Genomic DNA, 13,766 nt, shown 5'->3' with positions numbered 1-13,766 from the left:
CACTTCTCATCCCACACATTACAGTGGTCACCTACTTTCTCAGAAAGCACAACTTCTACATGCTGAAACATCAGACCAGCAAATCCCATCAAACTTTCCAGTAAGTACAGCTTAAACTGTAAAAGCAGATTCTGCAGCTTACCTCCCAAAATCCAGGGGCATCATACTGATAGTCAAGGTCAGGGTGGAGGATCCTGGGTAAGTCAGGGACATCCCTCTCTGAAGAATCACCATCACCCGATAAAAGAGTAGAAGCAGAGAAGGGAGATGTGTCGTTTTCAGCCTGCAGCAAATCCATCCAATCCTCTGTGTCCTGGAGCTCCGTGTCCTCCCCCAGCAGCGAATCTTGGGGAGCTGATGGTGGAGGATCTGATGCAGGTATTTCAGTTCCCAGCATGGCAGGAGAGTCATTAGAGGCAGAAGGGTCCTCTAGCATCTGGCCAGGGGTTTGGGGAGATGGGATGGCAGATGTCAGGGCCTCCGTGGTAGGAAAAGAACTCAGAGGCCACCTGAAACTGGTGACATGAGGGGAAGGTGTCACTGCTGGAGAAGATGTGAACAGAGGAGAAGCTGCTACAGTGGTAGGTGGCTCTGTGTGCCACGGCTCCTGGGCAGTGGAGGGCCCTATGGTTGGCAAGGCTGCATGATCCACATTTTTGCCTGGGCTGGTGAAAATAGATGCAGCAGGAGAAGCTGTGCCTGGCAGAGTGACAGCAGGTTTGTCTGCTGGTGGTGGCAGGGGATGTTCTGTGATGGCCTGGAGAGATGCTGCTTCAGCTGAAAGTGTTGAGTACGGGTTGCTAATGATTTCTGTAGACTCAGTCATTGAATTGGAGGCAGCAGAGAATGTGATGTGGTTGGGCTCTGTGGGGGGCACAGTGCTTGATACTGCATGCACAGGGGGAGTGATGGGTTTTACGGCCACCGTTGGGGCTACGGTAGAGGACTTAGTGAGGGGAGCTGCTGAAGAAGGGAACACACTTGAAGTTGGGATCTGGGCCTAAAGAAAAACAATATGGCAGGGTAAGAGAAAAGTAATAACACAGAATAAAACCCAAGCACAAAACCACTCCATACAGTCCCCACAGCTATGTGCAGAAGAGGAAGCTTCACCACTAAAGGACTGAGTAGGAGACGCACCCTTTCATTGTAGATAATGGTTCCTTCTTCACAAGCTGCTTTGTGGGTGCAGAGGTGCTGCTGGACGCACCAGTTGCATCCCCAGGGACTGCTCACACACTTCTGGCACCTGGAACAGTGATAGAAAAGTAGTTTCTATGCTGATCCAGGGCAGCCACCCTCCCTAGAACCACAGACAAGAAAAAGCAGGTGCTCACGGTGCTGATTTCCATAGCAGGGCCACTGCAGCACAATCATAGAAAGAGAAGTCCACAGAAGCAATGAAGATGTCATGGAAACGCACTACAAGCTTTATGGTGACATGATCTGAAAGTGAAAATAAAAATTTCTTAGAGATGGTGCCACTCAGAGTGCCACTGTTAAAAGACACAGCATGCTCTACAGAAGACACTTGTCAAACCTGGAGACAGATTCCCTTCCATGCTGCCAGCATCTCCATCACTAGATTACCCTATGGACACTAAGAACAGGTTGGACAAGTTTATCGGGGTAGTTTATGACAGCTCTTGCCAACCCTTGGAAGGAAGATGACTGAAGATCGCTCTAGATTTGCTGTAACTCCACTGTCACCTCTGTGTGACGTGAAGAGGTGACATTCCAGGCTCAAAGATGATTGTCGTCATTTGTGATCCAAAGGAAAACCCAACCCTTGGAACCAACATGTGCTTCACATGCAGTTATCACCTCGAGATCTTTGTTTTTATGACCAGACTGAGAGGTGAGTCAGTGACTTCACAAGACCTGTAAACTCACCTGCAATGACCAAAGACTCATCTGTTTTAAACCTATGTCTCATGTTAACTACAAGCTTCAGGACAGCCAGATTCTCTTTGGGAAAAGAATTATCATTGCTTTGTAATAGATCAAATGACTGCAGGAATGGTCATAGCTAACTATCTCTGAGAGCATGAACCTGAGGGAGATGTTTTGCATATGGCAGTTACAAAAATGCCAATTAACCTCATTTCAAACAAATGCCCTCAACCTTAGAACTGAACATTAGATTTCTAACTAATGGAAACATATTGCATGCTCTGCCCAACTCCAGGAGCTGCCATTTGTCCAAGATAATTTGTTACAAAAATAAGTAACAAGAAGGTTGCCTATCCTTCCTCTAAGAGAGTTCAGACTTGTTTTTGCATATAAAAATACACTCATTTGCAAAAGCCTGGAAGACAACGAAGTAGCTGTCCTGTCTGACAGAGGATCCCTCAGGCTTGAACTGGATTCCTAACAGGGTGACAAGAGAGACACGATGCCAGTAAAACAGGCAATGAGGTGTCACGAAAAGCCAGCAGTAAGAAAAAATATGGTATCACATGCTGCTGAAGGCAGGAGTCACCGCAGTGCTGCCAGCTCCTATCGCTGTTAGAAAGGTGACTGCATCTGGCAGTGCTGGAAGGAAGCCCTTGCAAATTAAGAGATCTTGCTACCTACGTGTAACTCGTCGGCAGTGACAGATGAGCCGTATGCAACCTCTACAGTAAAGCTGAAAAGAGGAAAATATTTCAGCAAGCTGGGAAAAGCTTTTTAGTAAGAATAGGAAAATACCAGTGTACGAGGCTCTAATGACATCTCATTTAGAAAATTGTATAGTTCTGATTACCAACTTCAAATTACTCTTAGCAGAGTATAAAAATAGCACAAAGAAGGGCTGCAAATACAGTGAAGAAGAGAGAAAACCTAAGTAACAACAAATACGAAGAGAAGGTTGGCACAGTTAACACAGCAAAACCCTTCTAGGAGCACTTGGCCATAATTCATTGACTGAAAGAGCTCCTACAGAAGCAGAAGGACAACACAGATAAGATTCCTGGATGGTTCTTGTCGGATAAGCTCAGGTTAGAAAATAGAAGCAGGCTGCTTCAGAGAAGCAAGATGAAAATAATGTAGGTAAAACACTTAATTGTTGAAGTAAAAGCAAGATTGGCTTATAAAGGAGCTGCTAAAAGGATCTGAAGTGTAGAACAGTGAAAACTAGACTGTGGATTTACCTTTATGACCTTCACAGTTTAAATTCAGGTCAATGTTTGCTATCTAAATGGCAAAACCAATCCCGTTCACTTTGCCTGCAGTAACAGGGCATGAAGCCTCTCTTTGTGCCTGACTCAAAAGGACACCTGGTTGGTTTATTCCACGCAGCACGAAAGCCAGCAGACAAATACCAAAAAATCAAGGTGTCTGAACAACAGAGCTGGCTTGGTTCTGCTGTCATGTTACAACCACAGAGATGGTTTCAGACCTACCAGACAGCTGTGCAGGTACATGGCAGTTAGGTGATTTGTGTGGACTGCTTCCCAGCCAGCACCTGCTTTATTTACTTCAGCTGAACAAGTTCTCTGAAGAGAGCAGCTCATCAGAGCTCACACCAACAGGCTGGGGAACATCCAATACACAGGCCATAGGCAGAGAGCCTTCTAGGTGCTTTGGAGTGGCCAATTAGCAATACTTAGAGATTGTTGTTTATAGTAACAGCCTGACTGTATTTTCTGAGGTTTTGCTGCATTGCAGATTCATTTCTAATCTTTTTTAATGGCCGTGGGTCCCTTCTTCACTTTTCTTACAGGTATTTTCTTCTTCCATCCATGTGTGGATTTTGAAAAGGTTTACTTTTTTTTTTTTTTTTTTTTTAATAATTTTATAATCAAACTTTGCTTGCTAAGAAAAAGAAAGAAAAAGCAGCAGCGTTCAAGTCAGCTCTCTCCAGATTTATGACAAATGCTGCCAAACCAGCTACCAGACTGCATTTCAGATCATATTCAGATTGTCACAAAACCCTTCAAGGGGGAGCTCCTTTCCAACCCCCAGAATTTGGCACTGGAATCTGGCAACAGCCCAGAACAGCACAGGATGTGCGTGACACACAAGTAGCAAGCAAACAGACATTATGACAGAATGAAATGAACACCTGCTGACAGACCATGCACATCCATCGCTGCGAATCCTGGCACTCGGACCCAAAATGTACTTTCTCTTGACAATGCTATCTGAGCTTATCATGCCCCATTTAAAGCATTTCACTGACCTGCTCCTGCTGGCAAGGCTGGTGTTTGGTTGGGATCTGGTGAAGGACACATGATTCCTGACTCTGTCAGAACTGCTGAGCTTTCATAATCTTGAAAGTAACATGAGTAAAATTCTTCCTCATGCAGAGAAGGTAAGTCTGAGATAGCCAGGAATATCTGCCAATTCAATAGCATACAGTAAATACTCCGTTCTCCAAAACATTCTTCTAGTTCATCTAATATTCTGGTTCTACTTTTTCAGAGCAAGAGCCCCATAAGGCAGTTATCTACACACACATCCATTTTTCTATCTTTTTGGGCTGGCTGCTTCACCCATCATCTCCTGCCATTCGCCCACTGAACTTGGCACCCACCAAGGAAAGGGCAATTTCCCCCCTTTGCTCAAGTCTTTAGCAGAAGACAGATTCTAGTCATGCCCTAACAGACTTTAAAACACTGCCATACTTCAGCTTTTCTGCCAGGTCTCTGGTGCCAGATTGAAGCCCTATATTTGGGTAGCTCCTTTTAGATCTTCCTAGAGAATATCAGAAGAGTCAGAAACACTCTGAACTCACAGACAGAAGCACATAACAGATATCAAGCCAAGGAAGATCCTCACTCAAGCAGCCATCAAATACTCCAGAATACCTAGTAACTTTAAGAGACAAGGACATTCAGATTTATAGGAAAAACAATTATATTTCCTGGGACTGCCAACTTAAATTCCTCATGTGAGGCAGACATGCTTGAAAGCACCAGAAAGACTTGTGGGCCCTTACAATTTTGCAGGGGACTCTTTCTACATGCTTGAAGATTATCAGAGAGAATCATCATTGCTCACATTTCTCTTTTCCTCTCGGCTGATATTGGCTGGAGTTAGTGACTGGACAGAGAGACACTGCTGTGTAGAGTTGAAGCTCCAGAGCCACTGCTCACTCAATCCAGACCTCAAGCACTCCGAGCGACGGCTGCACCTGCAGAGAAACAGCAGAAAGCCCTAGCAGAGATCTGCACAGCCCTAGCAGGGCACACATCCAACCCCCAGACCCATGCTGGCTGTCTGAAACCCTTGCTAGATTCTCAGAGAAGCTGCTAAACGAGCCATGAAGCCCCATCCTCTCACCACCATCCATAGCAAAGGATGAACCGTAACCAGCTGCCAGTTACGGCTTCAAGGGCCATAAACCAGGTCCCAGGGCATTTCACATGGAGACAGCCAGCAAGCAGATAGACATGCTGGGACAAACCATTTCTTGTGAAGCAATATCAGAAGGGGAGCAAGAAGTAAAAAAGCACCAAGTACAACAGAGACACCAGAAGAAGTGACGAAATTTGTAGAGGGGCAGTTTGAGCTGCAGTCAGCCTAAAACCTGGCTGAAGTCCTCTGGACAGGAACACTGAGTGACCAAAGATCCAGAAAGCAACTGAAAGACAATACTGTGCAACTGTGACTTATAGAGGTGCTTCAGAAGTGCAGACAGAAGAACGGTAAATCAGAATGAATTTGTAGGCCAAATATATCCCACGAAGGAGCTAAAAATAAACCCAGACACTAGACATATATATGGAGACACTGACAGTGGAGGAGAGTAAATGGGGATAATTCCTAAGCATTATTCCTCCAAAACCCAAGCAGGATTCATCTTACCGTCCCTGAAGGACACACCAGCCACAGTAAGGATCCTCCAGCGCCAGACAGGACTCGCAGTCTGAGTGCAGGGAGCACTCCAGTATGGGAACTTTTAGCACCTGTCAGGAAAAGAGATCTTTGAAATCAGAGCACACACAAAGCAGGCCCCAGAACTACAGCTACTTCTGCCTAGCTAGTTAGGTCCCACTAACATGGGACCTAACAGTAGCATGCCACTGAAATTTCAGGCTAATTCCTAGTACTGCACAGAACTGAAGAAAAAGGAAGACATTCCCAAAGCCTGCCTGATGCCTATTTTACATACTAAGGAAGGACACTAACTTCAAGCTGCAAGAACACTTTATTTAGTGATAAATAACAAACAGTGCCATTTGCTCTTTTGCTTTTCTGGACTGTGTCATCAGAGGCTGTGTACTGACAGCCCACCATGCTGAAGCTGGATGTGGTAGCTCCAGCGGAGGGCTCTGAAAGCACCTGCCCCACTGCCCAGCTCTATCTGGCAGAGCTGCCACTTGGTGTGAAAGTAGAGCAGTCGGCTCTCAGCAAAGCGGAGCACAACCCTGCAGCATTTGGGGTAAGTCTGACTTGCAGCACGTGCCTGCCTTAACTGACCATCCTTGCTGATTTCTGCCTTTCGCCTTTCTTTAAATCAGCTGCTACACTTCAGCTACTGTGCTGTCAGTCACTTTAAACTATCATCTTCTAATCCTCAACCTATTACTTTTGCTAAGTATATCATGAATTTTGCATTTTTTTTTTAATTGACAGAACAATTACTCATAGGGATGTACTTCAGATTTCCCCTAATCATCTTCCACTCACAGATTTCAGCTCCTCCTTTGAAGTATTACAAAATTTGAGCATCTCAAACTGCACATGAGGGTTTGAATGAAGGGAAGCAGTGGTTTTCAAGCACATTCTCATTTTCAGTTTGCCCTTTCTTTCAGACAGAGTAACACAGGGGTTGCTTTCATTTTGCTAGGAGGATCCTTTTCTTTCTAGCTCAAGAAGCTGATCTGAGCATTCAGCAAATCCTCTCAAATAAAATACCCACAGCTCAGTTTTCCACCCAGCAGCCCCAGCAATCACAGTGCTGCTTCTCCTGCTGCCACCGGACACAAAAGGAATTAGAGAAGGCTGAAGAAGAAGACGAAAGGTGCCTTGCATGGTTCCTTACACAGCTTGCTTTTATCTGTAAAACTCATCATACGATCACTGCTGAAACAAGGCAGCCTGACCAACTTGTGAAAACACATGTGCCATGGATTAAAACCAGAATGTTACCAGAATGGGTAAAACCTCTGCCACATTTCTCAAGACTCCTCCACTCCCTTCAGCAGTTTGTCTGGAACTCAAATCCCGTCAGCTCTTCTGTGGAAGGGATTTAATTGCTCTTACCATTGACTGGGTCATGACGAAGAGGTGCTCCTGCAACTGGTCGAACAGCAGGTCTCCACTCACCATGCTGTTCAACTGGATAGCTAAAGAAGCATAGATGTGTGCATCTCCCATTGCTCCCAAATACACCTGCAAGACAGTCACAGCAGTATACAGGCAAAGTATCAGAATAGGAGTGGGAGACATCTGTCCTAGCCAAGGAATTACAGAAGAACTGACATTGCTTTTCCTGCCACCCCCCACCTGAGCGTCCTTGATTAGTTTTACCCTCTTTGTTGCATCCAGACCGTACCTTATGCAGTCTCCCCCTGCTGTCTCCTAGAAAAGCAATGGTGTGGCCATCTTCCACATTCACTGCCACAGCTGTCAGTCGGGACTCTGTTGTCTCCAGGAGAGGGGCTGCTTCCAAGGGGACCCGGCTGGCCATGGGGCTGGGAGTGTGGTCAGAGCCACAGGGGTACGCATACAGGGTGTCCTTTGGGGGAGTGAAAAGGACAGGGAAATCAGTACCCAAACCAAAAGGATACAAAGAACATCATCGCCTTCCACACCTCCCATCCTCTCTTCTGTCTCTCACAGAGGTGAATTTAGTTGTGCATCTCCAGGCTTTTTGATGAGAGTAGCAAACAGCTTCTAATAATTAGTTAAGGTACATCGGTTGTTTGTAGCCTAACAGAATCCTGCAGATATTCCACCTGAGTTTATTCAGCGTAACAGATGTATTGCTAATGAAATGCACCTAAATTCTGCTTAAGAGCCAACTCCAAAAAGCGTTCCTGCTGAACACTGCCATGGCACAGCTCTGGGGAAGACTTGATGCATTTTTCAGAAAACAACCACCAACAACCAAGATGAAAATGCCAGCTTCTGGTGCAAAATGGAATCAGCTGCCCACGTCACCAGCATTACGTCCAACAGTTAGCACAGTTCTGTTGTATCACTCACGAATTCCAGGTCTGAGGTGGAGCCCCCAGAACCAGGACAGACATGAACGCAGGGTGGAACACAGCCTGCTCCAAAGAGCTACACACAAAACCTGTGCAGTGCGTGCAGCCGGAGACCCACAAAATACAAACAAATCCTCTCTGCACACTGCTGCAATTCTTCCCAGCTCTGTCAGACTTCTGAAAATTAGCTCCACAGCACTGTGCAAAAACAGTCATCCCTCTGTTCCAGCCAGATCCCTCCCAGTACCCACCAAAGCGTCACTTGCTGAATTCTAAAGGAAAGAATAAAAGCTGCCAACTTATTTGCTATTCGTACGTGTAGAAAGGAGATGCTTCATTTTTTTTCCCTAAATAATGGCACAATCTGTGTAGGACAGTTTCTCTGTTGCTTCTTGACACGTCGCTTGGTGCCTAGTTTAACATCAGAGTATCCTTTGATACCATTTTTAATCAATTAGAGGCTTGTCTTCAAACAATGCTAGTGTATAAAAGCTGATTTTCACCATGGGATCACCACGGATAATATCTTCCTCCTCCTCCATAGCTCTATATTTTCACTGAGGTATTACTGGGCAGCTCCCACCAACCCAGTTCCCCTTGCTCCAGGCAGCAAGGCTGGATTTATACAGCCCCAGTTCCTGTAAGATTTAATAGGAAGTGAGCCACTGCCAGACGTCCACACTCAAAGGCATGAAGCCTTTGTTTAGAATGGGATTCTAGATATTTTTTGCAAGCTTTATATCAATTTAGACAAACGCTGGAACCAAAAATATCTCATTACTAGAGGCTGATTTTTCAAAGTTTGCTTTAATAAAATGGATACAAGACAGAAATGGTTGTATATCCCATCTGTGCCCAGCGCTGCTGCTGCCCACACGTGATGCTGGAATTCACTGCACACTGAGGGTCGGCTGCTACAGAACAACGTGACCGTGTGAGCTCTCCCAGCGCTGGCACAGCCTGCCCATCGCCTCCCTGGGACTGTCAGCAGTGCAAGTTAATCACAGGCAAGAGCTGAAACACGTTCTGTGCCATGGGATTAAGACCATGATAATTGTATATAAGCACTTTGTAAACTTACATAGAAGCTGTGTGAATTGTTTTTGGTGAATAGCATCTTGGCAACGCAGTAGCAAATACTCCACAGGAATCACCCAGCATCGTACTGCCACAGAGCAAGTTTGGAGTGCCCAGACCAAAGCTGAATTCTGGTGTTTGCTTCCTACCTTTCACACGTGAGAAGCAACAACGGGGCAAACCTGTACTGATTCATGATAAGGATGGAAAGCTTGATGCAAAAAGAAAAGCTGTGTATCTTGAAAACTACACCCTGGGAAGACATGCGGCCTCACAGGAACCTGCTTCACAGGTCCAATTATCAAGGCACTGACAGCATCTACCATCTCCTGCATCTGGAGACAAATAGGAAAGTGGATACACTTTCAGATCTCCAGCAAACCAGAGCTAGTTCTGAAGTCTTTATAAAAAAACAAGTGTTTGTTCCAGCAGAAGAGATGGCACTGAGCTGTACAACTCAATGCTGGCCTCCCCCTCTGCTCTAAAAACAAGGAGACAGCGCTGAGGAAAAGAGCATACCTTGTGCTGGTTTGGAGGCAGAAAAACGTGAAATTAATTAGCATTATTCCCATATAAAGCACAAGCTGCCACCATTGAAACTGATAAAATGCATAAAATGCTCATTGACAGCCGCTTCCACTTAGTGCTGAATGGAGCAGGCTGGAGCTGGCACAGCCCCCCGCGTGTTGTTAGATGCAATCTTAACGACAACCGCTACCACGGGCTGAATGGTGAGGGATAAAGTTTGTTAGGACGCTCACATAGCATTGGACACACTTGTTAATAAGATGCTACAGTTCAGCCAGCCCACCAGTGCCAAAGCACGCAGCTGGGGCCTGGGATCACGTGCCAGGAATCACACAGCACAGCCTGGCTTCTGCTCCCACCCTGTGCACCCACTTCACTGCTGCACTAAACAGGACAAGGGGACTCTCCGTGCTGCTCAGAAAAGCTGCTCGTACCAGACTGACTGGAAATCCCCCAAACTGCTCTGAACTCATGATGATCCCTTCCATGCTGGCCTGCGGGGGACGTGCAGGACAGAGCTAAGGGTCAGTGAAAGCAGGACATCACAGCCCAGTCAGTGTATTCTTCCTGACCTTACGTTTGTCCTGCTCCCAGCCTGCTCTTTACCCCTTGGTTGTCCCATAGCTATTCTACAGTCTGCCTCAGCTGCCAAATCACAAACTATAATTTCAAAACTGGTTTTGGACCACACATCCAGTTGCAGATATTCCCAAAGCTCTGTGGTACAGCTGTGCAGGAGGTTGGGAAGAGGAAGTTACCCTAAGTTACCGTTCTGCAGAAGGACAAGAAGACATTGTGCTCTGTTATGGACCAGCAATGCCCTCGGTGAAAACAGGTTACTTACAGCCATGGAACCTCATGCCAGGACGCTGCATCCTGCCCCAGGAGAACGCTGCTGCTCTATGTTTGTGTCACTGTCCCTGCTATCACAGCACCAGCCAGCATGGCTGACAAACTGAAAGGGATTCAGGGTCACAGCCAACTTCCACTTTACATTTATATCCTGCAATATCCCATCATACCTTTGCCACAGAATTCAAGTTTTGTGTGCTTACTCCTTATTGCTCTGGAGAAGAGCCAGGTCAGGAAAAAGTCTTCCTGGTGTACAAAATTCTGCAGGACTAATGCAGTCTTCAGTAGGACAGGATTTTGCTAACTCTTGCATTCGATTTTTTTTGGTTGCTGGGTGCCCTTTCTTGGAAGCTGTTGTGAGACACACCTCAACCTAAGCAACAAGGACCCAGAACACCCCTTTAGATGAGGATGTGAAGATATTAAGAGCAACCTGAACTGCAGCTTCAGTGCGCTTGCCTGGTAATGCCACAAAACAAGCACCAGGTCCAGGTCACACCAGATGCCTTTCCCATTGCCACACACTGCACAAACCTGTCTATGCAAAGCAGAGCACTGCAGCAGGAACAAGGCAGACCTGAGCTGGAATGCAAGAGCATTGCCTTGCTGCGGTAGCAATGAAACAGTGAGCCCAGAGGCTTTTAGCCCAAGCAGATTTCATCACACAGCTGTGGGAAACAGGCTCACTCCAGGAGCACAAAGCAACACAAGAGTGTACTGCACATTTCTCTTTACCCTGGCAAAGGTGCAAAGCCACTTACTGCTGGCAGCTGGACACAGTTGGAGCTGACATCATACTCAATGTACGCCACTTCTGTCCCGTCTTCTGACTTCCCATCTCTCATGTAGCACACATCCCTCGTCCAGTTGGTCAAGCGGTCCACCTCCTCCATGGCATAGATGCAGAGCGCAGACTCCTCACTCAGTTTGCCTGAAGAAGCCTGCCAGGCAGAGAAGGCTGCAAACAGCACCTCCCCATCAGTGTCCAGCTGCCCCTGGGCCAGGTCCTTCCCCGGCTGGGTGACGTAGGCCGCTTGCAGGAGGCTGTAGGTATTGGTTTTGCTCTGGCAGAGCAGAGGTAACTCCACATACGAGTAATAATGAGAGTCATCCAAGCAGATTCGCGAGATGTAGGTCTTGTACTCGCGTGACTGAGACTTGAGGTCTCGGCGGTAGAAGAGGAAATAGACGCTCGAGCGGTAAGTGAAGGACTTAATGAAGTGGTGGTTGTACTCAGAGAGCCGCCCCACTGCCAGCTTGGCTGTTTCTTCGTAGGAGAAAATAGAGTGAGAGTCCGTTGCTTGAACATCGCTGCCGTGGGCCCTGAGATTTCGGGTTGTAATGGGAGGAATCCCTCCTCCAACTCCTCGGCTAGTGTATCCCCGTCCCACAAACAGCAAGGGGACCTCATCCTTCGAGTAGGCTACGAGTCCCACGGTGGTGATATTGGGGTCATTGGCAGCAACATACTGAGTGTCACCGGGGCTCTCTGGTCGGAAGAGAACATGGTCAATGGAGGTGAGGCTCCTCTTCTCACAGATGCCCTGGTGCACGCTGCCACACACAATCAGCTCCTTCTGCACCGAGTTCACCAGAAGCAGCTTGTTGTGATTGTCAGTATGGTGTGCTTGAGGGCACTCCAGCTTTGAGACTGGGGGCAGACAATCTTTGCTGTCCAAAACTGGTCCAGTTTGAACCATGTTCTCCATCAGCAGGTCGGATGTCAGCTGAAAGAGAAAGTTGGTAGCCCCCAGGTAAATGGTCCCTGATTCTAAGTCCATGGACAGGTGGAGGAATTTTGTAGCGTTGCGTGAGAACGTGACATACTGCAGTCCCCTTGGAATTGCCACTCCCAAGAAACAGAGAACAGGAAGGAGGAACGTTCCCAGAGGCATGGTAAACACTCTGCAAGAGAGGAAAAGGTGTTATCACCACCCTGAAGCCAGAAATGAAGACTAATACACATCAAAATCCTCCAACAACACTCTTAGGAAAGGTGGGCAAAGAGGACAGGGATAACCAGAAGGGACAGAACTAGACACACAGTCAACATGGGGCGTTTGTGGAGAAGAAAAGAACTTGCAAACAAACAAAATCCAGAAAGACGCTGTACGATAGAATCTATTTGATCATCAAGATGAGAGGCACAGCATCTTCAGGAGAAGCTGGATTACTGTGAATAATGCTCTACAAGTCTCTCCCAGAGCCTGCTGGGGTGTACTGGGAGAGTTCCCTTCAAAAGCCCAGGACTGGTGCTGAACGTACTGAGTGAGCAGTACAAAGCTGTCATCAGTTCAGGGATGTAACCCAGAGAGGAAGATCCTACCTACGCTGCAACAAAATACATTTCAAATACTGAACTTAAATCACTATTCTTGTAATACCAGAAAGCAGGAGACTCGTTTAACCAGACTCCTGAACAACTCTTTCCAATGATGCTATGTTGGAAGCTCTCCAGGACAGGACCACATTCCAACAACATCCAGTACATCACATACGTTGCTAATGAGCAACACCGCAGTAAAACAAACCACCATCCAAGACAAACAAAACCTGCAGGACCATTGTTTAAATAAGCTGTAGCTAGGATCCAACTCAGAGGAAACTTAACAACCCTTTTGTTCTGTATTTGATATAAAGTGAAGTTTGTATTTCAAAAAAATCGCCACAATCCTTCCTCTTTCTTTCCATCACATGGCCATCAACAGCCTCCTTTGGGTCTACCACTGTATCATCAATGTTTCATAAGGGACCTTCCCATGCCGTTGTTGAGCACGGCCCACACAAGCAGGCCTGCTCTGTCCCAGTGCCAGGATGAGGCCTCCAGAGCAGCACCTGCAGCAGCTCCCAGTCACCCATGCAATGTGGGCACTGCACAGACCTGGGGAAGTGTTTCTCTTCACAGTACCCTTGATTCAATCCCTCTAAACACCCACCACAACCCACCCAAGCTATATCACAGCTGGGAACAACTGTTCTCCACGGCAAGGAGAGAATGCAGTAATAAGTACCTGCAACGTGAAGATTACCAATTGGGCACAAAGAAAGGACAACAGCATCAAATACTCAGAACCTACAAGAAGTAGGATTTGAAGCAGGCTGTGATATAGCTCTGAATCTACTCCCTGCCCCCACCTCCCTCTCCAAGGCAAGGCATCAAAGCTACAC

The 13,766-nt window shown here is 46.7% G+C and overlaps 1 protein-coding gene across 1 annotated transcript in view; it reads right to left on the bottom strand.

Annotated features, from left to right (window-relative positions):
• The window catches only part of PLXNB1 (plexin B1), a 62,227-nt gene that overhangs the window by 22,836 nt on the left and 25,625 nt on the right, over positions 1-13,766 (bottom strand). The window contains exons 2-10 of the mRNA XM_048957034.1: positions 11,360-12,503; positions 7,487-7,669; positions 7,195-7,323; positions 5,794-5,894; positions 4,987-5,119; positions 4,166-4,322; positions 1,338-1,446; positions 1,141-1,249; positions 143-1,000 (exon numbers count right to left, since the gene is read on the bottom strand). Of these exons, the coding sequence (XP_048812991.1) occupies positions 143-1,000; positions 1,141-1,249; positions 1,338-1,446; positions 4,166-4,322; positions 4,987-5,119; positions 5,794-5,894; positions 7,195-7,323; positions 7,487-7,669; positions 11,360-12,503 (2,923 nt within the window). The remainder of the gene's footprint in view (positions 1-142; positions 1,001-1,140; positions 1,250-1,337; positions 1,447-4,165; positions 4,323-4,986; positions 5,120-5,793; positions 5,895-7,194; positions 7,324-7,486; positions 7,670-11,359; positions 12,504-13,766) is intronic.

The sequence above is a fragment of the Lagopus muta genome, chromosome 11 (genome assembly GCF_023343835.1).
Source record: "Lagopus muta isolate bLagMut1 chromosome 11, bLagMut1 primary, whole genome shotgun sequence".
NCBI lineage: Eukaryota > Metazoa > Chordata > Aves > Galliformes > Phasianidae > Lagopus > Lagopus muta.
The sequence above is the reverse complement of the archived record's forward strand: the minus strand, read 5'-3'. Positions and strand labels throughout refer to the sequence as shown.